We start from the raw sequence: 22,763 nt of genomic DNA on the forward strand, positions 1-22,763 counted from the left end.
AGTTCACATGTGCAGGGCCCAGCAGGAGCTGCTGGTTAGAAGGAAAATATGAACTAGAAGTTGTATGTTTTAGTAGTTAGGGTAATTTATTATCCTTTGGTACACTTTATTGGGATATGCAGTAAAATGCCCAGTTGTGTGGCTTTTTTCATTTAAGTTCAGCTACCTTGATACAGCTGCTAATTCTGCGTACTGGATCAGATCGGGGAGTTGCAGGGTGATTTTGTGGCTGTTGCTGTGCAGGGTCAAAGTTGGGTGATTTTGGTTCTCCTGGATGAAGGGGAGCTGCTGAGATCCATTCAGTCACAGCAGAGGTAAATTCTGCCTTGGCTTTGTTCTGCCACAGCGAGGGCAACTCCACTTCTGATTTTTCCACGAGTGCACAACTGAGCACCTCTGGAGATGCCCCTCCCTGGCCACTGGAGTAGGCTGTAGCTATGGCAGCCAAGGTGACTCTCCTGGTGCTGCTCAGAACGTGTTTATTGCTGTGAGGAGGCACATAAAGTGGCCATTGTGTTCTCCATTGGGAAATGGAAAATCAGCCCAGCCTGGGCATCTGTCAGTTCCTGGGCACAGCAAGGCAGCCTCTCCTCTCCTTCTGCATCACACGTGGAAGTTAAAGGGTTTCAGGTACACATGCTGCAAAGTAACCCTTAATACGGGGTCATTTCCATGGCCAGCTGGATAAAGCACAAAGCCTATGACAGATTTTTGGTGTGCAAAGCCTCTGATGCCCTTGAGAAATGCCTGGCTGGCAGCTGCTTCCATGGATCCCTGGGCAGGATGAGGAGCTGGTTTGAGAGATCTGTGCCATGGGGTTCTTGTCTCTTTGTCATTAAACATCATGTACTTACTAACATTTCTTTCAGACAGCAGCTAATGGAATTAGGGATATTTTATGTCATCTCTACATCAATAATGCAATATAGGCCACATCAAGAATTGATTTTTTTGGTGTATGTTTGGGGAAGGAAGCAGAAAGATAATTTAACTCCTGACAGTGAGGGATTTCTTTCTGTAACTCCAGTTTGATGTAGATTCTGGTTGTGACCTTGAAGTCACATCTAGAAGCAAAGAGGCTAATTAGTAGAATTTTGTAATTACTTTGGATGACTCCCTAAATTACAGCCATGCAATAAAATCAATACCCCTGGAGCAAAGCAAGTTGTACTGCAAAGACAGGTTAGTGTGTAGGGTTATTCTGGTTGTATTGTTGTGCTGCATAGGTTGTAGTATCAGTATTTTATTGTGTCTGCAAATTGGATGTTGGCTGGTTGAGTTTGTTTGGTTTTGTTGGTTTGGGGTTTTTTTTCTCCATGGAGAAAAAAAACTGTGAGCAGAATTGTTAATTCTTGCATGTGCTATTTCCACAGTCAGAGAAAATCAGCACTTCTGTTTGCTAGTGCCAAGTTTGCTGTGTCCTTCGAGAGGATCAGTGGCATCCTCTAAGCTGCCTCCAAAAGAGAGGAATAACTTGAGCTTGCTGTGCCTTTGCAGATGGTGAGGGAACGCTGTGACTTAGCAGAAATAATCCAAGGCAGGAGCATATCCAAAAGGAGATGGCAATTCCTTGGGGCAGTAGAGAGCATTGGCAGTGTTTTCTACTTCTAGATAAGCAAGGAATGGACTTATAGAAGCTGCAGGTTCAGTTGACAAAGCTTCCCCTGAAGGCTGACAGGAAGCTTTTAATTCAGCATTGAACATTGGAGAAGTCTGGATTTTGTATGCATGAGCTGACATACACCTGCTTGGGTTTGTTTACCCTGCATATTAAGTACTGAAAAAACAGTATTGATGTGTTTATTTCTACAATTTGATTTTTTTGTTGCACATTGTAAGTATATATTCAAACATTGTAGCAAGCATGTATTTGGGGACATGATGTGCAAGAACTGATATTTTAAACATAGAATTGTTTGTTCATTTGTTTTTTAAAGTGGAAAGGATTTCACATGAAGCTTTTGCTTATCTCTGTGGTACTGAAGACTTTCTGTTCAAGATGCAGCATTTCTGTGTAGCAAATACTTCAAAAGTCTTATGGCCGTTACTGTTAATTCACTGTTCTAATGGAGAGTATTTATTTATTGATGGATGGGTAGCATTTAGGTAGCATTTCCAGATTAATATCTTGGTTTTTTTCTTTGTTTTATAGGGTAATAAAGATAAGTAGGGTTTCTCTTTCATGCTGTTTTCTAGTGGTTTTTGAGTAATTCCTTGAATTTTTAAATGGGGTGCTAAAATATGAGGACAGGCATTTTGGTTCTGAAAATCCGCCCACATATATCATTCATTTCAAGAGAAAACTTTCTGGTAGGCTAAGTCTTGTGTCTTCATAGAGAAGCTTAGAAGGTCCATTTGATTTCAGACAAGGGCTTCAACCATGTCTCTTGCAGCTGAAGAGATATGAGATTAATATGAACATGTTGGATGCCTTTTGCATAGCACAGAATATTGTCTTTTATTAAGTATTAAAGGTTCTAACTCCATGCTGTGCTACAAACAGCTCCAGGGTTTCCTGGTATTTCTCCAGAAGTTCCTACAGGAGCTATTTGTGTGTTGGGCCGCCCAATGTTTCTGAGCACTGATGTAGTACAGAAGTCAAACTTCAGTGTCCTCGGGTTTAGTTTAGCAAAGGCATTTTGGCTTTTCCTATTATCTGAAGTGCTAAAGCCATAACCATGTACTGAGTGCCATTCCCAGTTCACAGCATCATCTCTATTTACCAAATTCTTCCAGTGTGTGCTTTGGTGAAATGAGGAGGAAGATCAATAAGACTTTCGGAGTGCAGACTTTGGCCTGTTTAGGAGACTTATTCAGAGAGATCCTTGGAAAACAGCCCTTAAAAACAAAGTAGTCCAGGAAAGGTGGGCATGCTTCAAAACAGAGATCCTGAGGGCACAGGAACAGACCGTCCCTGTGTGCTGAAAGATGAGTCGACGAGGCAGACGTCCAGCCTGGATGGACAATGAGGTTTTGAAGGAACTTAGGAATACAAAGAGGATGTATCATCTTTGGAAGGAGGGTCAGGTTCCTTAGGAAGTGTTTAAGTGGGTTACTAGAGCATGTAGGAAAAAAATTAGAGGAGCCGAAGCTCAGTTAGAACTTAATTTGGCAACTTTTGTAAAGTATAATAAGAAATGTTTTTACAAATATATTAACGGCAAAAGGAAGGGTAAGACCAACCTTTGTTCTTTACTGCATGCGGGTGGGAACTCAGTAACTACAGATGAGGAGAAGGCAGAGGGGCTTAAGGCCTTCTTTGCCTTGGTCTTTAGTGGGAGGATGGCTTGTCCTCGGGACAGCTGTCCTCCTGGGCTGGTAGATGATGTCAGGGAGCAGAATGGGCCCCTGTTACCCAGGAGGAGGCAATCAGAGAACTGCTGAGCTGCTTGGATGTTCATAAATCCACGGGACCAGATGGAATCCATTCCTGGGTGATGAGGGAGCTGGCAGATGAGCTTGCAAAGCTGCTCTCCATCATCTACCAGCAATCCTGGCTCACTGGGGAGGTTCCAGGCGACTGGAAGCTGGCCAATGTGATGCCCATTTACAAAAAGGGTGGGAAGCAGGATCCTAGCAATTATAGGCCAGTCAGCCTGACCTCAGTACCCGGCAAGGTTATGGAACAGTTTATATTGATTTCATCAGGCAGCACTTACAGGATGGCCGGGGTATCAGACCCAGCCAGCAGGGCTTTAGGAGGGGTAGGTCGTGCTTGACCAACCTGGTCTCCTTTTATGACCAAGTGGCCTGCCTGGGGGATGTGGGACAGGCTGTGGGTGTTGTGTACCTGCACTCCAGCAAGGCCTTTGACACTGTCTCCCACAGCACACTCCTGGAAAAGCTGTCAGCCCACGGCTTGGACAGGAGCAACCCCCCACTCAGGTGGGAGCTGGTCTCTATTTCCAAGCAACTGACAGAATGAGAGGACACAGTCTTAAGCTACTCCAAGGGAGAAATATAGGTTGGATGTTAGGAAAAAAGTTTTTTACAGAAAGAGTGATAAAGTACTGGAATTGTCTGCCCGGGGAGGTGGTGGAGTCACCATCCCTGGATGTGTTTAAAAAAAGATTGGATGTGGCACTCAGTGCCATGGTCTTGTTGAGGTGTTGGGGTATGGGTTGGACTCAATGATCTTGAAGGTCTCTTCCAACCCAGTGATTCTGTGATTCTGAAAATTCATTGAAAATCAACATGTAGGCACATGCTTGACTGTCCTTGAGGACCTCCTGGTGCCTGGTCAAAATCTGCAGAAAGAGCCCAACCCACCAGTGGCAGGAGCTGGTGACGAGCACATCCTGCTGAGCCAGCTGATCCGTCATTACCGATGGAGCTTAGGGATCCTGGCTCTCCTCCTGTACACCCTGCATTAAGGTAAGAGGCTGTGATTATAGACTGACTTAGCCAGTTAAAAAAAAAAAAAACAAAGCAAAACCACAAGCTCTTTCCAGCCTTTTATCAAATATTCTTTTGCTGATGCTGACAGGAATGAGAGCAGGCAGGCTGTGAATACACTTAACCCTCTTTTAAGTTTGTCTGTGGCAATGCAGACTCACATCCTTGCCTATAGACACATGGAGCAGACGTGGTCCTTGCCTGCAGCCTTGCTGAGTTGACTGTCTCTGTTACCAGTCTGTGCTATCAGCCATCATCTGGTCACGTTTATATTCTGCTGGCAAATCTGCCCCATCTAGATCATTGATGGAAAATGTCAAGTTTTTGTTTCTTCCGATGCTTCATCTTCCTGTGATGTATTAAATTTACGATAATTGATTTTTAAGTTATTGCATGCTGTTTAATGTACATGGCAAGGAGATGTGCACTCATGGCACTGGGATATCAGCCTTTGCAAGCACACAGGTACTGGAACTCTGGAATAAGTGCCTGTTTATTGGTGGGTTTACATGTACCAAAACATTAAAAATTATATATATTCTAGGATTATTTTTTTGTCATTGCATACGCAAGTAAAGACTTATATTCTAATGTATTTTAAACACAGAGCAAGGTCTTTGCAATTCACCTCTCTCTGTTTCTCATGGGCTGTCATTCTGTCTCCATCTTCCTTTGTGTGATTTCAGCTGAAGGGGGAAAACGGATGAATCATCCATCAGCTTATTGTAAGACAGTGTAGACAGCTGTAAATATATCCTGTCTGGAGATTGGATTCCAGTAATCAGCACAAAATAACCACTGACACCACACAGGGTAACTCTGAGCTCATCTCGCTCAAAAAAAGGGGATGAGGGAAAGGGATTAATGGTGCTAAAATAGCAAAGGGCAGTACTCCTCCTTGTGTACATCATGTGTGTCTCTGTGGTGTTTGTGGCCTCCACAAACTGCATGGGAACAATTAACTTGCACACTGTTGCTGTGGGCTAGTATCTTAATAAGGCTTTCTTTTAAAAATATTAATAATAAAAATCTAGACACGAGGGCACAGCAGTTTCTGCACCTAGGGCTAAACTTGTGGCATGGGGAACAGGTACATCATGGTACTCTTCTTAATTGTAGACAGCTTGGGTTGAAATCTTGAATTTTGCTTGCAGAAATATTTGAGGAGGATGTGGCTAAAATGGGATGTGTATTCATTTTTTATGAGCATGGCTCTTGTATGCCTGTGGTTCAAGACTTATGGCTTGCATGTCTCCAATTAAAGACTGAAAGAAGTGGAAGTGAGTGAAGTGAACCAGTTTCCCCTGCATATCTTGTGTTTGTTTATTTGGAGTGCTCAAAACTACCAAGGCAATAAGGCAAAATAGCTGCTTCCAAAGGCAAATGAGAAACATGGCCAAGAGCTAGGAATAGCATGAGGTTTGACATTATTTTCTGTCTGGCTGAAAAACAGCCAGAGAGACAACAAATATCCAGGAGAGATTAAGGAAGTGATTGCACTCTCTAACATTGCTATGGCCAGCTGCTAGATCCTTCAGGAATAGCATTTTAGCAGTATGGGTCTTTATTAAAGCCCCTTTATCTTTTTGGAGTTACTAGAGTGGTGAGGATCACTCCATAATAACCCTGTCAAAACCTGCCGTGACAATTATAAGTTTTATTTTACCCAATATTATGAGTTTCATAATCTGTTGAATATGTGCATAGTGTAAATTAGGGATTTTGCATTCATTTGAAAAAGGCTAATTTGTAGTGCCTCATGCAAATCAACTCTTTATTAAGAAGCTCCAGGGAGCATGTGTGTATGTTGTTTCCATGCCCTTCTCAGATGGATCTGTAGGTTGGAAGCTTCCACAGTACAGACCAGAAGAAGCAGGTCTCTGCCTGGCATATAGAAATGGGATTTAAGGAAGCATTCAAACAGTGATGCCTAGATTTGCTGTTTTGAAATGGAAATTGGTTGCAAAACAAAAATGTTGCTTTTATATGGGTTCTGATAGTCTTGCTAGTGCTGCTACAGGAGGCAGGAATGTAGTGAAAGATATTTTAATAACTAAAGCACCAAATAATCTTTCATTTCACCCTAGCTGTATATAGTTCATATTCGAAGAGTTGTTGCATCTGTTGGAAACTTCTCAGATTAACATAAAGTCTGTAATTCTGTTAAACAAATGTTTGAAATGTTCACATCAAACGCGGGTGCAGTGGGATTTACATACCTAGGTCTGGAAGTAGGTAGCCTGAAAATCCAGCTTGGCTTGTGGCTCCCCAGGTTCCTGTGCCTTCAGGAGGCCCCAGATTTGGTGTACAAGTGCCAGCAGTCCTGGGCCCCACACACTGTGTGTGGCTGAAAACCAGCAGGAAATGGAGCTCCTAGACTGGGGTTTAAGATGCTTAATCCTGGAAATAGTCTCTCTGTGGAAACTTGTATGAGTTAATCAGTGCTATTACATTGTTTGGGTTTTGTTTTTCTTCTCCTTGTTTCCCTCCAAGTTTTTAGAACCTAATAATATTACTAATTGTAATTTTAGTTCTCCTGGTGAGTGTCTTCCTCCTTGAAGCAGCAGCAGGTCTGCTGTCCCTGCTCTTGCTGGGCACAGAGTATAGGTGACAGTGCTGCTAATGAAGAGCAGGACTTGAACCAGCCAGAGCAGCAGCCCTCTCTCATTCATAGAGTAAAAATAATGAAAAATTTCCTCTTCCGATTCATGCATTTTTTTCTACTTTTCATGCATTACAAATTTCAAAAGAAGAGGAGGATGGTGACTGTGTGTGGTCTGAGGAAAGAGATTCACCAGTTTAGTACTGAAAGATGTGCCTTAACTGCTGAATCATCCTCTTGGGGATCCTCTGAACTTTGGCTGGAAAGAAGTGAACATACTGTCTCTGTGCAGTATAGCATAAATGTGGTGTCTTCCTCTAAGGACGTTGTATTTAATGTGAAATTTGTTATTTGCATTTAAAAATGTGTTCAGAAGTTTGTAAATAAGCAGCTCGGGTTAATTGTTGGAATTAGCATGTGCAAAATGCATGGTCTTTCCCAGAGGTAATTCTGGATGAGCACTTAAGGGTTTATTCCTTGCGCAGCTACCTCATCTTTTTCAGATGACTTGAAAGGCTGCCAGCATCTCTGCTGATTCAGAACAAGCTGATAGTGTTCTCTGCAGAGCTAGCTGCGTCTTTAGGGGCTGACCTGAATGAATTAACACAATGTTTATGGGGGACAGTCTGGGAAACAGGGACAGAATCAGTTTTAGAGAGCCTCTCTTCTCATGTAAAATCAAGCAAACCAAAATAGTAGCATATTTCATATACATGTAATTAGGAAATTTCAGTGGGCTGGCTGTCTGGTGAGCTAAGGAAGGTCATAGCTGGGTGGAGATCAGGAGCTTGTGTTTCTGTGTGTTTTCCAGGAATACATACAGCAGCTCAAGCTGCTGGCACAAGTGCTGTGGTGATATGAGATTCTTATGGCTATTGGTATTACAGGAAGTGGTGTTCCTGTATCAATGTCTCATTTTAATTTGCAAAAAATCTTGACTTGAATGCTATATAATATTGAAGATAATAGAGAATATGCAGAAAGTTGTATACAGTTGTCTGCAATATGGAACATGAAATTCTATTTTATTTTTTTTTTTTTCCTTTTCTGTGATGAAGTGATTGTTTTACTGTATTGTGGTCTACTTTCTACTTTAAAAACCTGGGGATGAGTTGCTGCCAACAGCACAGGAACACTTCTGTGGCTTTGCTTCCTAGTGGTGTGATGCAGGAGGAAACCCTGCACTCCCTGCTGTCAGTAGGGTTTGCAGTAAGTGCTATGGACTTGCTTCACCAGCTCTGGGCCTGACATCTCCTCATCCTTGTGGGCATCTTACCCCTTTTCTTACTGTTTTCCAACCCCTCAACCCTTTGGTTTCAGCTGATGTGCTGTAGCTCTGTGTATTTGGAGTTGTGTTCATATTCTGGATCTCCAGGTGTGTTGCTATAATCGAGGGCAACTTTTATCCTTTTGTTAACCAAGGAAACAAGATCAGAAACAGGTAATTGTATCACACTGCAGTTTATAAAAGAGAAATTATCAGATTAGGATTTACAGGATGGTTTTTTGAAACATATTTCCTTCCACTTTATTTCTCCTTTATTAGAAATCTGAAAATTATACTCTTTCAGGAAGTTTGAGCACTGAAATAAAGTCAGCGAGTGCAGGAGCTGAAGAAGCAGGAGCAGCCTGTGTGGAGAAGCCATGAGGCTCCCAGGGAGAGTGATGTTCCTGGAGTCTGGCTCTACCCTGGCCAGTTGTGATCCAAGGTGATGGAAACCCATTGGCATATTGCTGCAGACTGTTGGATTTTTTCCTTAAAATCTTTGAATAAGAGTATGAGGAGAAGAAATCCAATCCAGGCCTCATGTGTATCTGTGAATAATGATCTTCAGGAAGACAGACTCAGGGAATAAATCTGGTTTTTAAGAATGAGCACCTGTTGCTCTCCATGGAAGCGATAATCTGGAGCAGCTGCTGGTCAGGACCAGTGGTATGAGCTCTTGGCCCTGCTTTAGCACAGGGTGTTCCAGCCCCATGTGTGGACTCACTGATCTGCTTTATGGTAAACACAGGCAGCCCTTGGATCACGAAGACTGACAAATGGAAAGTCCCAGAGGACTCCTTGTTGTAGCCCCACATAAGTTCTTTTGCCCCTGGGAGGAGATATCACCCTCCACGCTGCCCTAGGCACTGCCTGCTCCTGTCCTTCCAGCCTCCCTGGAGCACAGAAACCCCCAGTGTTTTAAAGTGAATAAATGGGTATGTTTCTGTTTCTTGAACCTCATCTTTAGAATGTTAGAGCATAGTAAATTGCTGACCTGTGGTTGTGCTGCTTCTCTCATGTGCTGAACTGGCACTGATGGAGACAGGACTCCAGGAGGTTCTGATTTAACATGAGCTCAGAAACCTGGTGGCACTGATGAGCCCTTAAAAACCTATTTTTAGACTGGGAATACTGAAGACTGACAATGTAGTCTTTTGGGATCAGTCTTTTCCCATATTTCTCTGTAATGCCAGCTCAATGGCTGTTTTGTGTGCAGAATGTTTTCATAAAGTGAGGGGAAAAAACCAAACTCACAACATTTTAAGCTCTCATATAATCTAATGCAAGCACAGAGATTTCTGTGTAATTACAGGGGCTCTCTTCCGAAACCAGTAATTTTTCTCCTGTATCTTTCTTTCTTTCTTCCTCTTAAAGTGCCTGCAGATGACTTTGTGAAGATGCAATTGCCCTTACAAGGGCTGTGCAACGTCATGGTAATGTCATTTATGTAGACCCAGGTGCCTGCTGTATTTCAGTGATTTCATTTGAAAGAATTGGACTGATAAGCCTCAGGTCAGATCCACCATTTCTATACCTGTGCAGAAGTCTGAAATTGTGTGGCTTATGTAAGCAGACATGGGTATTTGCAAGCAGAAAATCAGAGGATGCTGCTTCATTAACCACTGCTTCTTATAATTTGCCTTTTGTAGAAAGTACCATGTACATGTGTATGTGTGCAAATGCTCAGAGAGTACATATACAAGTGTATGCACATGCACACCCTCTCAGCATTGGTATTATAAAATTTTAGTTGCAGCACCAGGCAAGCAGAGTTGTCCTGAGCACTCTCAGAAGAAAATCTTGGTTCCCAGAAAAGTCTTTCAAGCCCCAGTGCAGCTCACATTGAAGCAGTGCTTATTAGTAAGAGCTGTGGCCTTCTCAGTTATGTAAAAGTCACAAAGCATGTTATAATTATGTGAAAGAAGAGATTAAAAATTCCCTTCCCGTTTTCCTTCTCTCTCTACTATCTCTACTTATCTTTTTCATCTGTTTTGGGGTGTGTCTGTGTATTTAAAATTGTTGAGGGGCAGGGACATTTGTGGGTTTTTTTAAATATATCAGGATACTCCTTTAATGCATTAGAAATCACCATTTTTATTTGAATTTATTGCAGTGTTTTCTGGAAGCTGGGAGGAGGAAAAGACAAGTGGAACAGCAGTTGCCTCTTAGCTGTGTTAGATGGCTGCAACCTAAAGCACAAAACTAGCTCTTGAGATGACCAGACTTTTATGCTTCAACTTCTTTCTGTTAAAATACAAAAGACAATTTTGAAAAAAATTCTTTTTGTTCTGGCTTTTGCTGTTGTTCAGATATCATTTGTCAAGCTCAAGCAAGTGTGGTAAATCCATTGGCAGAGGCTTATCTGGGCCCGCAGTGCAGCACCAGCAGCACACTGAGCCCTGGGCCCAGGCCAGGTGCTTGGCCAAGCCAGATCACTTGATAAATGTTGATAACCCAATGGACAGTGGGGCAGCTTTCCACATTTGTCAAGGTATTAAATATGTTTATGGCAAAAAAAGTAATTACAGTATTTTTAGGTGTCCAATACATGCTACCAGCTGTATTAATTTTCCTTCCTCATCACTGTAGGTTTTCCATTATTCCTCTTTTCACAAGTCCTGATGAACTTCAGTGTTTCCATGACTCAGGCTATAATGCTTGTTAGTTTTTCAAAACATTTATCACAGTATCATGAGCCCCAGTGATTGAGACAATACACTTTGGAATGTGCACAGACAGATAATTGTAAGTAAAGCTCAGTTTATATCAGCAGAAAATAAAATCAGATTCCTAGCTGAGGCACTGGAGAACCCCTTGCACAGAGCACAGCCTCTCAGCAGCCATCTGGGTGTCCTGTGCTGCCCAGCCTGGGAACACCTGGCCTTGACAGGGAGGGCATCTCTTGCTGGACACTGCAAGACAAATTAGTGGATGCATTTCCTGAGCCTGAGAAGTGATAGCAAGATGAGGCCGCATTTCACAGAGCTTTTTTTAGGTCACTGTGGCTTGTCTGCCTGCAGAGGAGAAGCCTTTGTCAGTCAGCACTGCTGCTGTGAAGCACAGTGACGTTCTTCTGCTGACTCCAATAGCAGCGGATCGAGCCCTGTCTTGCTTGTAACAGCTGAAGTTCCTTTTCCCACCTCATTCCCACTCTGGCAGCATCTGGTGAGCATCTGCACGCTCTGTGTTGAAGCCACAACAATGAGACTTCTGTTACATGGAGTATTTTGGGAGAGGAAGAGGCTGTGTGAAAATTATCCTGGGGGGTGGCAGCTCATCCCAGCGTGTTTCCCATCACCCTTGGGTTGGTGCTGCTGATGCAGTGATCTGTTGCCTGGCAAGGAAACTTAAGCAACTTTGTCACAACAGAAGTTAAACCTTCTAGAGGAAATCATTCTCTGGAGCTGTGGCCTCCTTAATGAGTGGGAGCTGGGACTTGGGCGAGCTACAGAAGTAGGGCTGATGAAATAGAACTTTTGCTGCCTTTCATCTCTCGTAGCTTTAATTCAACAATGGCTTTTGCATTCAGTTATTTCATTTGGTCTCCTGCTGCAGTCAGGTTTGGAGACACATGTTGATTAAATTATTTAGTAGTAATAGATCTGAAGCACTCACATATAAGTTTACAGGAATATTAAAGAAGTCAAATGCTATTCCAGGTGGGAAATAATATTTGAGTAGATGATTCATAATAACATGAGCTCCTAAAACCTTCTCAGAATTGAGGGAGGGAAGGCAGTTTGTAAAAATAAACTCTAAATGTCAAGTTAATTTATTTTGTTGTAAATATTTATATATTATTGATAATAATGCATACCATAACAGTGCTATGCAACCAAGTTACTTTTTTCCCCGTTAAGCAAAAGAGTTTGTGTCTGATCAAAAAGCAGACCCCAAAGGAAGCCATTACAAGTCTGTGTTAATGTTTGTTCTTATCCTCTTAGTAACAGAAGTGGCTCAACGCTGTTTAGGTAGGCAAGCTGGGGGTGGCTTTTTTGTTGTTGGTTTTCCCCAGATCTTTCAGTAGAAATGCTTTAAGATTGAGAGTGAGGACTCCTGTCCCTGGATTGCCAGAGGGCCTTTCTGCTGGTCACGTTGCTGCCCCCATCCTCTCAGTGTCCTCATATTCAACAGGGGAGTCTGTGCCCACCCAACCTCTTCCTAGTCCAGTGCTTAAGTTACAGATTTTTTTTTTCATACACATCAAAGCTTACTCTAATTTAGCTTTTAAGCAGTCAGTGAGATTTCTACAGATAAATGTTTTTAACAAAGTCAGAACCAGAACAGACAAGTATTGGTTTTACAGTGAAGGCTGAGCAATCCTACCAAAAGTTAAGAAGGTGTGACTGGTGATAAACCTGCTTAATGCCTTCATTCCCCATTTAGTGAATGTCAGTAGATGTGTTTTTAAAAGGGGAGGGACTGGGCAGCCTGGACGAGGACTGCTCTGTTTGATGCTGGGGTTGCACCCTGCCAGCATGTGGGACCCAGGAGAGACAGGAGTGACGGTTCCTTCCTCGAAAGCCGCCCTGTCCGCGCTGCCAAGGGTGGGAGGCGGCCGGACACGAGCCCAGAGGTGACCTCGAGCTCAGCAGGACTCGAGTGGCTGCCAGAAGGAGCAGGAAGCTGAGGCATGGCCAAGGTCTGTGTCTCTGAGGCAATGGAAGAAACAGCTTCTCTGTGGATGTGCTGGAGGAATTTGTTCCAGCCCAGAAAACGGCTGAGTGGATTAGCAAAAGGCAAGGCAGATGACAGGACCTCACTGCCAAACCATGCCAGGAGGTTTCTTTAAAAACCTTCTAACTTGGTGTGTATTACCTATGGGAGCCAAATTACATTATTTAACATTTTCTTGCTCTAGTTTGTTCTGATGAAATTAGGGTTTGAAAATGGGTGTTTCTTTAGGGTAAAGTTTTCAGATGATCTTTCCCAAAATATTTGCAGACTTGCACATCCTTTTCTATTGCTCTCCAAATATTAAGGAGCAAGTAAATTTTTTAAGCTCTCATTTCTGTGAATAGAATAACAGCCAGAGAGAATGTATTTGCTCTGAATATTTGAGATCTGCAGAGCCGGTGTGTGCATGTGATGAAGCAGCTGGATTCAGCTGGTTATGGTGAATATCACACAAGATGCAGCAAGGAAGGTGTTGACTGGGGTGACACTTGCTAGTGAGTTTATAGCAGAGCTATGGGATTTAATGTCTGTATGCTCTGGAGAGGAGGATGGGATTTGAGAAAGTAGGCTGCATGGAGCAATGGAAAGGTCTGTGGTGGTGCTGTAATGAAGTAGTAATTCATCACTCTGGTGACCTGCAAGGAGAGGGTGTGGGGGGAAAACTCTTGGCTGAAATGATGTTTGACAGGTAAGTGACCATACATGCACAGAATAATAGAAAAAGCTTACTTGAAAACTCCTTACTTTTATAGTCTTAGTTAAACTTTGATTATGGGAGATCTGTCTGGAGCAGTCAAGCACATTGCTCTTCTCTGTCCACATCTGTGGGCTGTGTGAGGCCAGGAGTACTCTCTCCTCATTTGCCCTGCCTGCAGAGGAGCTGTCAGCAGGAAAGAAGATGATTCAGTGGGGGAAAGTACAGCTAAATCTCTTGTAAACAGTGAAACTACCAATGCTTCTGTCTGTCACAGGGTGCTGGAGCTTGGAGATGGGTGGGGCAGCAGGAGCTGGTGTCTGCCTGTGTTGGGGTGGCCGTGCTGGCAGGGACAGTGTGGTGCAGGGCTGGAGCTGGGGGCAGCTTGCACCCAGGCAATCTTTGGAGCAGGGGAAGAAGGAAGCTGGTTAGGGATAGAAAGATAAACAAGCAAAGGAGGTTTGAAGCATTAAATATTTCCCTGTCAGTAAGGGATTGAGCTCATAGTTTTCACTTGTAAAGGAATCAAAAAACCCCACTTGGAATTTATTTGCAGAGCACAGTAAGTACCTTGATTGACTTACAAAACAAGGAAAAACCGAAGCCTCTTCACTGGCAGCAGGATGCTCAGCATGGTGGTTCTCATGGCTGTGGGGTCAGGCCATGGGGAGGGCAGGAGGTGGCAGGTTGTGTCCTACTGCAGCTTCAGTGTGTGGAGTTGAGAACCAGCTCCTTTCCAATGCTCTTCATTGCTGGAGACAGCTCCATGTGCAATTGTATTTCTGTATTTCTCACTCAGGATCTTTGAAGTCACACACCCACCGCAGGCCAGAGCAGCAGCACCTCAGATACAGACAGAATGGACAAGGATGAGCCTGAGGCTGCACAGAAAAGGAGATTTAGACAGTGGAGGAGGGGCATGCATAGCCAAAGCAGAAAATGGGGGAAGGAGGAAAGAATCAATAGTTCATTAGATTTATAGAGTAGAAGAAGGAGAAATGGAATCAATAGTTCATCTGCTCTGGAGACTCTGCTTGTGAGATGTTGGTGGTTAAAGACATTATGCAACAGCTCATATCAGCATATGGGAAAGAATGAAGAAGTAGAAATTAATGTAAATTGTAAAGTTTGGTTTAAGGGAGCAGACCCCCTTCAAAAGAGCTTGTTGTCAAATTAAATAATTATTTGAAGTTCTTCAGCCTTCCTTCACCAACTCTGTCTGTGGCATGAACATCATTGCTCAAAATTCTGCAGTTTTCAACTGGGATTTCAGTGAATGTGAGTTTTGTCTACAGGCTTTGGCATTGTGGTTTTAATAGTTTACAGCCCAAGTAAAAAGTAAATACTGTATTGTAACAGATTTCAGACACGGGTGTGAACTTTTCTACAAATTTAGCTCACTGATTTAACACATATGGACTAGAAGTAATGCAGTCATGCAGTTTCTATGATTATACTGTAGAAAAATAATAGCTACTGTACTATGAGGGTGCATTTTTAGAAAGAAGGTTGCAAACATGAATGTTAGTTTGGACTGGCACTTCATAGTGGATGGAAATAGCTTAAGTGTAAAGGGCTGCTTTTAGTACAAAATAGCTATTTTTTGTGGGTTTATTAATGTAAAGGATTGTGTATTGGCCAGCATTAAGTGCTGATGGTCTCATTAGGACCCACTAAAGCACCTGTATAATAGCCACATGCACTGACATCTTCTAGTAACCCAAGAATTCTTTCTTGCCTTTAGGAATATCAGTTGGCTTAAATATTCATTCATGTTTCCTTGTTGTGCCTGAGGGAGAACAGTCAAGTTCTGTGAACTCTGCAATGGAAGTTCCTGCATTGTCTGTGAAAAGCAGAAGCAATCCCTTTGTCTACATGTGCCTCTGTAGGAGATGCAGCTCCTTTGCTTTCAGATAAAATACTGCAGCTCGCCTTTTTAATGGCTACAAATCATGGGAGCTTCAGAGATCGAGTTCCCTGTAGCCCTCTTAGCTGAGTGTACTCCTGTCCAGTCATGAATAATGCAGGACCTCATGGCTTTAGTAAGATACAGCTAATTCTCTTGGCCTTTAAGGATTTTTTTTCTCCCCATTATTACTTAGCTGCCATCCTGTTGGAAGGGAATTAATTAAATGCAAGTCTACAAAGGCTGGTGAATGTAGGAGACAATAACATTATATGGGAAAAGCAGCTCCAGAGTTCAAATTCTTCAGCAGAGATTTGTCTCTCTGGATTTACTAAACATCTCTCTTGTGCTGTGGACACACTTGGTCTGCCAATATTCAGCCAGTGTTGTGTGTAAAGCTTTATTAGATGCCGTGAACACCCCTGGGCACTGCTGTGTGGGAGAGGTGGGCAGGGCAGAGCAGGGAGCTGCACACACCAGGCAGGATCTGCAGCTGGTCCCACCTGTTCTCCTGGCCTTGCCAGTGAGCATGGCACTGAGGTGCTGGCAGAGTGCCCTTTGCAGTCCTTTTTCTATGTTTGATACCATAGCTGAAGGTCAGGCAGCTGTTGGAACACATATGCATCCTTCCTAGGATGGCTAGAGAAGAGAAACCTGCCTTTCTGTATTTGTTTATCCATATAGAATATCATTTTGAAAGTCTTACTTAAAGCTTAAATCTTCTCCTGTTTACCCAGCACAGCTGCAGGGAGAATTTCGGTGAGGTCTGTTCATTTTAGCAACATGTTCTCTCCATCTTGAGTAGGTAAGGCAAAACTTGAAAAGGCAGGGATTGACAAAGCACCTGCTAAAACAGACTGCTTTTTATAATCTGTAATTCAAATGTTTACTTCAAAAGGAAATACTTTGGTTGGCAGGCTGTGAAGTGTGTGATGACAGCTGAGTAAGCCTCAGCCTGTCTGGTTAACAGGAGGTAGAACCAGGTTGTGACACGTTGTGCTTTTTCTCAAGGCACAATTTTTCATCTGGTTAGCTCGATGTGCTGACCCCTGTAAAGAATAACTGAACCCCAACAAAATGATTTTTGATTCATGGCAAGCTGTAGCTGGACTGGCAAATCAGGAACATTTAAAGCCTTTTATGGTATCTACTGACATTTATATACAGTCCTAAATAGTTGATAATAGGTGAGATTTATTGGCCTAACATACAAACAGCTCAATGCTGTGTCTTAGTTCTTATTCATTCTCAAATGAGAAAGGGAGGCCTCTTACATCATTTCACAGTACATGAGAAACATTTTAGAAAACAATAGGTGATGGTAAAAGTAACTCAGGCTGACAACACTGTGTTATTTTCTTTGCTTAAGAGATGTTTCTTGTAAAAGAAAAGTGGTATTGTAAGATAAGATTTTTAAATCCACAGGTGCTGCATGTTATATGCAATTTTTATCTGGTTTAAATTTTTGCAAGTTCTAACAATTGTTTAATTGGTGCATAAATTACTTACATGTCTTGTTCTCCCTGACAGTGTTTCACTGAATTTTGTAAAGACTAATTACTGTCATCCCCAGTAGGGTAGTTCTTTTACATCAGCAATCATTCATAACTTACTAGGTGCCTGCAGCTACAAATCAGTCATTTAAGCAACCCTGGGAAGTGTTTCACATTATCCAGCCCATCTGGTAATGGAAGAAGCTTATGGTTCTAACCATATTATCAACTTGAAACCCAGCCATTTGAGAAGCACGGTAATTAGCAGTTCCCTCAGCCAGTGACCCTGAGTGTGCACGTGCCACTGTGTGCAGAATGCAGGGGCTTTTCCCTCTTTTTTGTCTGCCTAAAAGACTTGCAGGAGGACAGAAGGGCTGATTGGAGCTCTGATGTGGAGACAGGTAGTACATACAAAAATTAAACTAAACTAATTTAGTTGAATACTAATTTAAACTAAAGGCCACAGCTTTGTTCAACTGACTAGGCAGTTTCTGAGCATATATATATAAAACAGGTTATACCTTGAGACCCACCTTCCTTGAACTATCCCTCTGTCTGGAACAGGGCAGTGACAAGCTTTAATTTGGGCAGCAGTCGCTCATCCACCAGCCTGAGAGTCAGTGGGGCTGACTTCCAGGAGCAGGAGTCAGATGTGGCCAGCAGGAAGAGCCACGTGTCCTGTGAGCCTGTGTCACCTGCCCAGCCCTGCCCCTGCTGCAGTGCTGCTGCTCTGCTGCTCCAGCCAGGGCGTGCTTGGGAGCTGCCAACCGACACAAACACCACGTGGAGCCTGCTTGAAAGGCACATTTTGCATTGCTCCATGGTAATAGTGGGTATATTTTGTAGCAGAAGTCAATTTTAAAAATAAAAAAATAATGAAAAAGGTGTGTTTTATTGGATTCCTCAGCCATCTATTCAAAACCAGTTTATTTTAAATGGCCCTTGAATGAAAGGCAACTAGAAGTTTATTGCAAAAATGCAAAGTAACTTTCCTGTAGGTCTTGTAGGAAACAATATTTCTCTTTAGATTATAGCTGTATATTCAGTGTTTCATTTTCCAGTGCCTGTTGGAGTAATAAGAGGATAGAAATTAAAAATTTTTACTTATCCATTTTCCAATTCCCAGTTTATTTTTAGGTGTTGGAACTGACCTTTTGCTACTCTAATACTTGTTATAAGGGAAAGAAACTCAGCCTGCTCTAGGATGAGGCTCAATCAGGTAATGGAAGTGTGTACTGCATTACTTACAGTAGCAACATGGTAAACTCAATGACCCTTTCATTTTGTTTTTTTTTCAAGGCTTTTGTTCATCTGCCTGAAGACTTCTGTTTTTCTGGGCTGAACACTTCTAGCATCTTTTTCATCCCCACACTTCCATTCCTATTCTACAGGTACCAAATGATAAAACTCCCATAGTCTGTCTCAGGAGGTTATTTCACAGCTCATTTCTGGTATTCATTTTGGACCACTTTTGTTTCCAAACTTGTAGTATTTCCTGAGCAGTTGTTCTTCATGCTGAGAGCTGCCACATTTGATTTTTGTTTGTCCCATCATCTCCTCATTACTGCTTTCATTTTAAGAAGTTCTGTGGCATGAGTTCTTTTAATCTCTCCTCCCAAGCTAAATTTAGTCAACCTTAGGTCAGACTTAAATGTTGTAATATTGCATACAAGTGTTGGAACATTAGAACTGTACTAATGTAATGCAGTCATATACCACATACAATTTAATGGTTCTGCACCAGGAAACTGGATTAGGGAAGTTGAAGGCTGTTTTTTTCCTTGCTATGAACTGGAAGGAGCTGGAGATATGTCTGGGCTTTGCCTTGGAGTCACGCTCCATAATTCACCACTCGGAGACACTTTGTGTGTCCATCCCCTTGGCATGTTTTGCTGCCCAGTCTCAGAGCAAGCCATCTGTTATGCTCTTAGTATATTTCACAGTCACTTTTATTCAAATATGCTGAAAGCTGCTTAAGGAAGAGATTTTTTTCAGACTCATAAGTCTGACCGTGTGGAATGAGTGATGTCTAGCTTCGCTCTTCAAGACTGAATGGTTTAATAATGGAATTAGGGCAGGCACATCCAAACCCAGAGTGCTTCCACGTCATTCCTGCCTGCCTGAACAGCCACTGTGATTCCTTCCAGCTTGTCATGATCAACCAGAGTAAGATGACAGCATTCATCTTCTGAAAAATGAATCTGACAGGCGCTTTTGCTACTAAATTAGCACTGGGAGTTCTGTCAGCAGTACCCAAGCTGGCTCTTGGTGCTGGCAAGTGAGTAACCTCACCTCTTGGCTTATTTGCAGGAACTGCTGGCACTTAGGTGAGCCATTTTCTTTTCATCTAGATGAATCAGAATGCTCCAAAGGCAGTCCTTCTGAGTTTTTTTTAAAGCTTAGTTTGGTAGTTGTGCTTCAAAGGCAAGGATGCTGACAGAGTGATGAAACTGTTGGTAAATAATTTAGGCCATGGTTGCTACTGGTTGTGGAACCATATTTTACCCTTTATGAGCAGTGACTGAGTTGAAGTGAAGGTGAAACTTTATTTTAGAGTAAAGAAAGCTGCAATGAGTCAAGCTGTGGTGGCTCATGGTTGCTGTTCCTGGCTTTCCTGCCCTGCCCTGCAGCAGGGCAGGCAGGTAGGGCATGTGTGTTGCTGGGGAAGGAGGGGAGTGGGGTTACTGGGGTTCACACCATTCCCAAAGCCCTTGCTTCCCTCCCTGTGTGCAGGACAAGGTGGTTTCACAGTTTGCTCACTCTGGGTATGTCCCTTCTGTCCCACAAAGGTGCTGTGTGCGAGCCAAGTGAACGGCCCAGGCTAAGCCCAACAAACACTGTAGCTCCTCAAGAGAAGACCAGATGTTTCTGTTCATTTGTCCAGCTTAGATATTGTTGCATCTCTTCTTCGTTCTTGAAAAATAAAGAAGTATTTTACTTCACTCATTTTTATTGGTAACAAGAATAAACAAGCATATGATTTAATGCACTGTCTCCCTCACTGTTCCTCCCGAGTGGCACAGCTGGTTTGTTTTCAGAGCTCCTCTCTTTGGTATTGCTTTTAACTGAGCAAATTTCATTTCATGGAGGAGGCAGGTGCTCATTCTGTTAATATCTTTATGATTTTCTTCACTGTGTGAAAACTGCTGTAATGGAAGCCAGCCTGGCAGAAAGGTCACCTCCTTTTAATGACTTGGTATCTAGGTTTGGAGGCAAATTTCAGGAGAAAATGCCAGGAATGAGCATTTCCTCTAAGGAGAAAGGGCTTCAAGGACTCCCTTTTCTTCTGCCAATGAGAGAAATTGATACCAGCGGGTGAAAGTGGAGAAAAAAAGAGCTATTTATTAACAGGAAAAAAAAAAAAAAAAAAAAAAAAAGCACAGGGTGGGGGGAGGGGCACAAGGCACAGAAAAGGACTGAATAAATGCTAGGTATGAATTCCCAGACACCCCCCACCCACACACATAAAGCCACACGCCCACCACCAGCAGAACAAAAAACACCCAACAAAAAAAAACCAACCAAAAAAAAAAAAAAAAAGACCACAAAAAAAAAAAAACAACCAAAAAACAAACCACAAAAGCCCGGGGAAGAAAAATACATGGGCTGACCACATGGCTCAGAAAAAGTGGTGACTGGTCCCTTTTGCCTCTGGGAAGGGGAAGAGGAGTTCACTTAGCAGCCTGGAGCAGAGATGGGAAACATGTTGAATTTCTGGTGTGGGTCTCCTCCTCGCAGCAGCTGAAGCTGATGGATTTTAATCTCCTTGCTCATGTTGGTTCAGCTCCTCTGGGGTCTCGGGTTCGGGGTGGTTCCCCCGGCTCCCCGGCTGGGCCGAAAAGAAAAACAAGCCAAGCCAGAAACAGCTCAAGGGAGCAAAAAACAAAAAAAAAAGCCACTGTGAGGATTCCCAGTACAGCCTCCAGGTGAAGGGGAAGGGAAAAAACCTTCTTGCTTCAAGCTTGCAAAAAACCAGTCCAACAAAAGGAACAATGCAGCATCCCTGGTCCACGCTGTCCGGAGCACACCAGAGAGAGATTGCACAGAACTGTGCTGGGGGTTCCCGGGCTCCAACCCTCCCCATGTCCATCTGAAAGATCCAGCAGCCCTTTCTGGGCAGAAAGCAGATGATTGGCAAAACTGGAGGGGGTGTGCGTAGGAGAAGCTCTTGCGGGGAAAAAGGTGCCAGCTGTCCTGTACCAGAGCTGCAGCACTTGGAAAGGTGCTGCCTGACCACAGGTCAGATGCTCTTACTCAAATAAAAAAAAAAACAACTTCGCAGTTATTTAACAAACTATTTTGGAGCTCTTGAAAGTTAACTTTCTTAACTAATTCTTTGCAGAGTCTTTTGGTGCCTCTCCAAAAGCTTTCTTGAACCCTTTTGTTCTGTTTCAGATGTAGCAGGTTTCCATAATTAAGGGCTAGTTTAACTTTCTCTCTCTATGGCTGTTAGTCTGTGCAACATACAATTAATGTAGAAAAAGCAATATATAATTTGTTTATGCAGATGGACCACACTATTTTAAAGAATGTAGTAAAACTTGATGGTTTACCACTTAGAAACATTCTTAAATGTTCACAGTCTATGGTATTTCCCCAGAGTGATTTATAATAGAGCAAGAAATGGAAAGCTTAAGAAAAAGGAGGAGGGTTTGGATGGGAACACTTAAAATTTCTTGGCAGATGTTTACTGCTAGGGAAGCTTAGGGTTGTTTTCTCTTTCCTTCCAGGAGTGAGAGATTTCAAGGAGGAAATGGCAGATCTGGGTTCCTGAGAGTATTTTCTGAAGGCAAGCTCCGGGAGCAGCCTCATTTACATCACAGACCACATCCCTGGGAAAATGTAGCCTGGGTTTCTCACCTGGAGGCTGCCTGAGCTCTCTGAGCAGGGTGGCTGGCACTGCTGCCAGGCTGGGGCTCCCTGCACTGCCCACAGTTCATAGAGGAGCAGTAAGAAACAGCCTTTTTCTCCTTGGAGAAAATGGAGTCACAGAGGTGCAACTAGAAATTTAAATTACTGTTCCTGAAACCCAGGGGTAAAGACCTGCATAAGATTTAAACTGTTCTGGCATTGCATGAGCAGTGCTATTTTGCTCTTATCAGATACACTTCAGGGTTGTGATGTTTGAAATTCTCACAAATGGTAGATGCAGAAGGTCATGCTATCTATTACACTGAAAAAACAAATGAATTTACAGCAGGGGAAAGAAATGAATTTTTGGGGCAATAATCACTGTTTAAATTTCAGATAACAATTCTTACTTTTACATTCTTCTAAGCTTCCCAAAAACGTGGCTGACTTCTTCCAGTAGGTGGTTTTGGTAAGGCTCTGCAGGGTTAAGACCATACCCCATGTTACATCTGCAGAGCAGAGCTTGCACAGAGGAATCCTCAGAAGAGCTGGAGCCTCCAGAGAGCTGCTGGTTTGCTTACTTTTTGCTTTCTTTGTCATCCTTTCAACTCCCCTGCTTTGTGGGCTCTAAATTAGTTTGTGCGCAATATAATTAGTTTAATTGTCAAATTTAATTACTAAGGTTTTAATAATGGGTTGGAAATTCATGATGGACATGTTCCATCTGTTTGGCAATGGGTGTAGCTGTATATTAGCAGTGTATTTGTTGTAATACTTGTGTGTCTAATGGGCCATGCTGCCCAGGAGGTGAGTTTTGGGGAAACAGGAAAGCCAAAGCACGGCAGGTGTCGTCATTTTCTCTGTACTGCAGTTTTGGC

At 42.8% G+C, this 22,763-nt stretch overlaps 1 protein-coding gene across 16 annotated transcripts in view; it reads left to right on the forward strand.

The window, feature by feature from the left end:
- The window catches only part of SPSB4 (splA/ryanodine receptor domain and SOCS box containing 4), a 158,818-nt gene that overhangs the window by 121,277 nt on the left and 14,778 nt on the right, over positions 1-22,763 (forward strand). Inside the window, exons 6-7 of one of the 16 annotated variants that reach the window (XR_008438581.1) lie at positions 8,569-9,199; positions 10,378-10,527. The exons of 13 other annotated variants lie outside the window; for them this stretch is intronic. Coding sequence is in view for 1 of the 3 variants with exons in the window: in XM_053986187.1 (XP_053842162.1) it covers positions 8,544-8,551 (8 nt within the window). In the remaining 2 variants the exon portion in view is untranslated. Of the gene's footprint in view, positions 1-8,543; positions 9,200-10,377; positions 10,528-22,763 lie in introns of those variants that run through there. 2 more of the 16 variants (XR_008438580.1, XM_053986187.1) reach the window with 2 other exon arrangements.

Source organism: Vidua macroura, chromosome 10 (genome assembly GCF_024509145.1).
Source record: "Vidua macroura isolate BioBank_ID:100142 chromosome 10, ASM2450914v1, whole genome shotgun sequence".
Taxonomy (NCBI): Eukaryota; Metazoa; Chordata; class Aves; order Passeriformes; family Viduidae; genus Vidua; species Vidua macroura.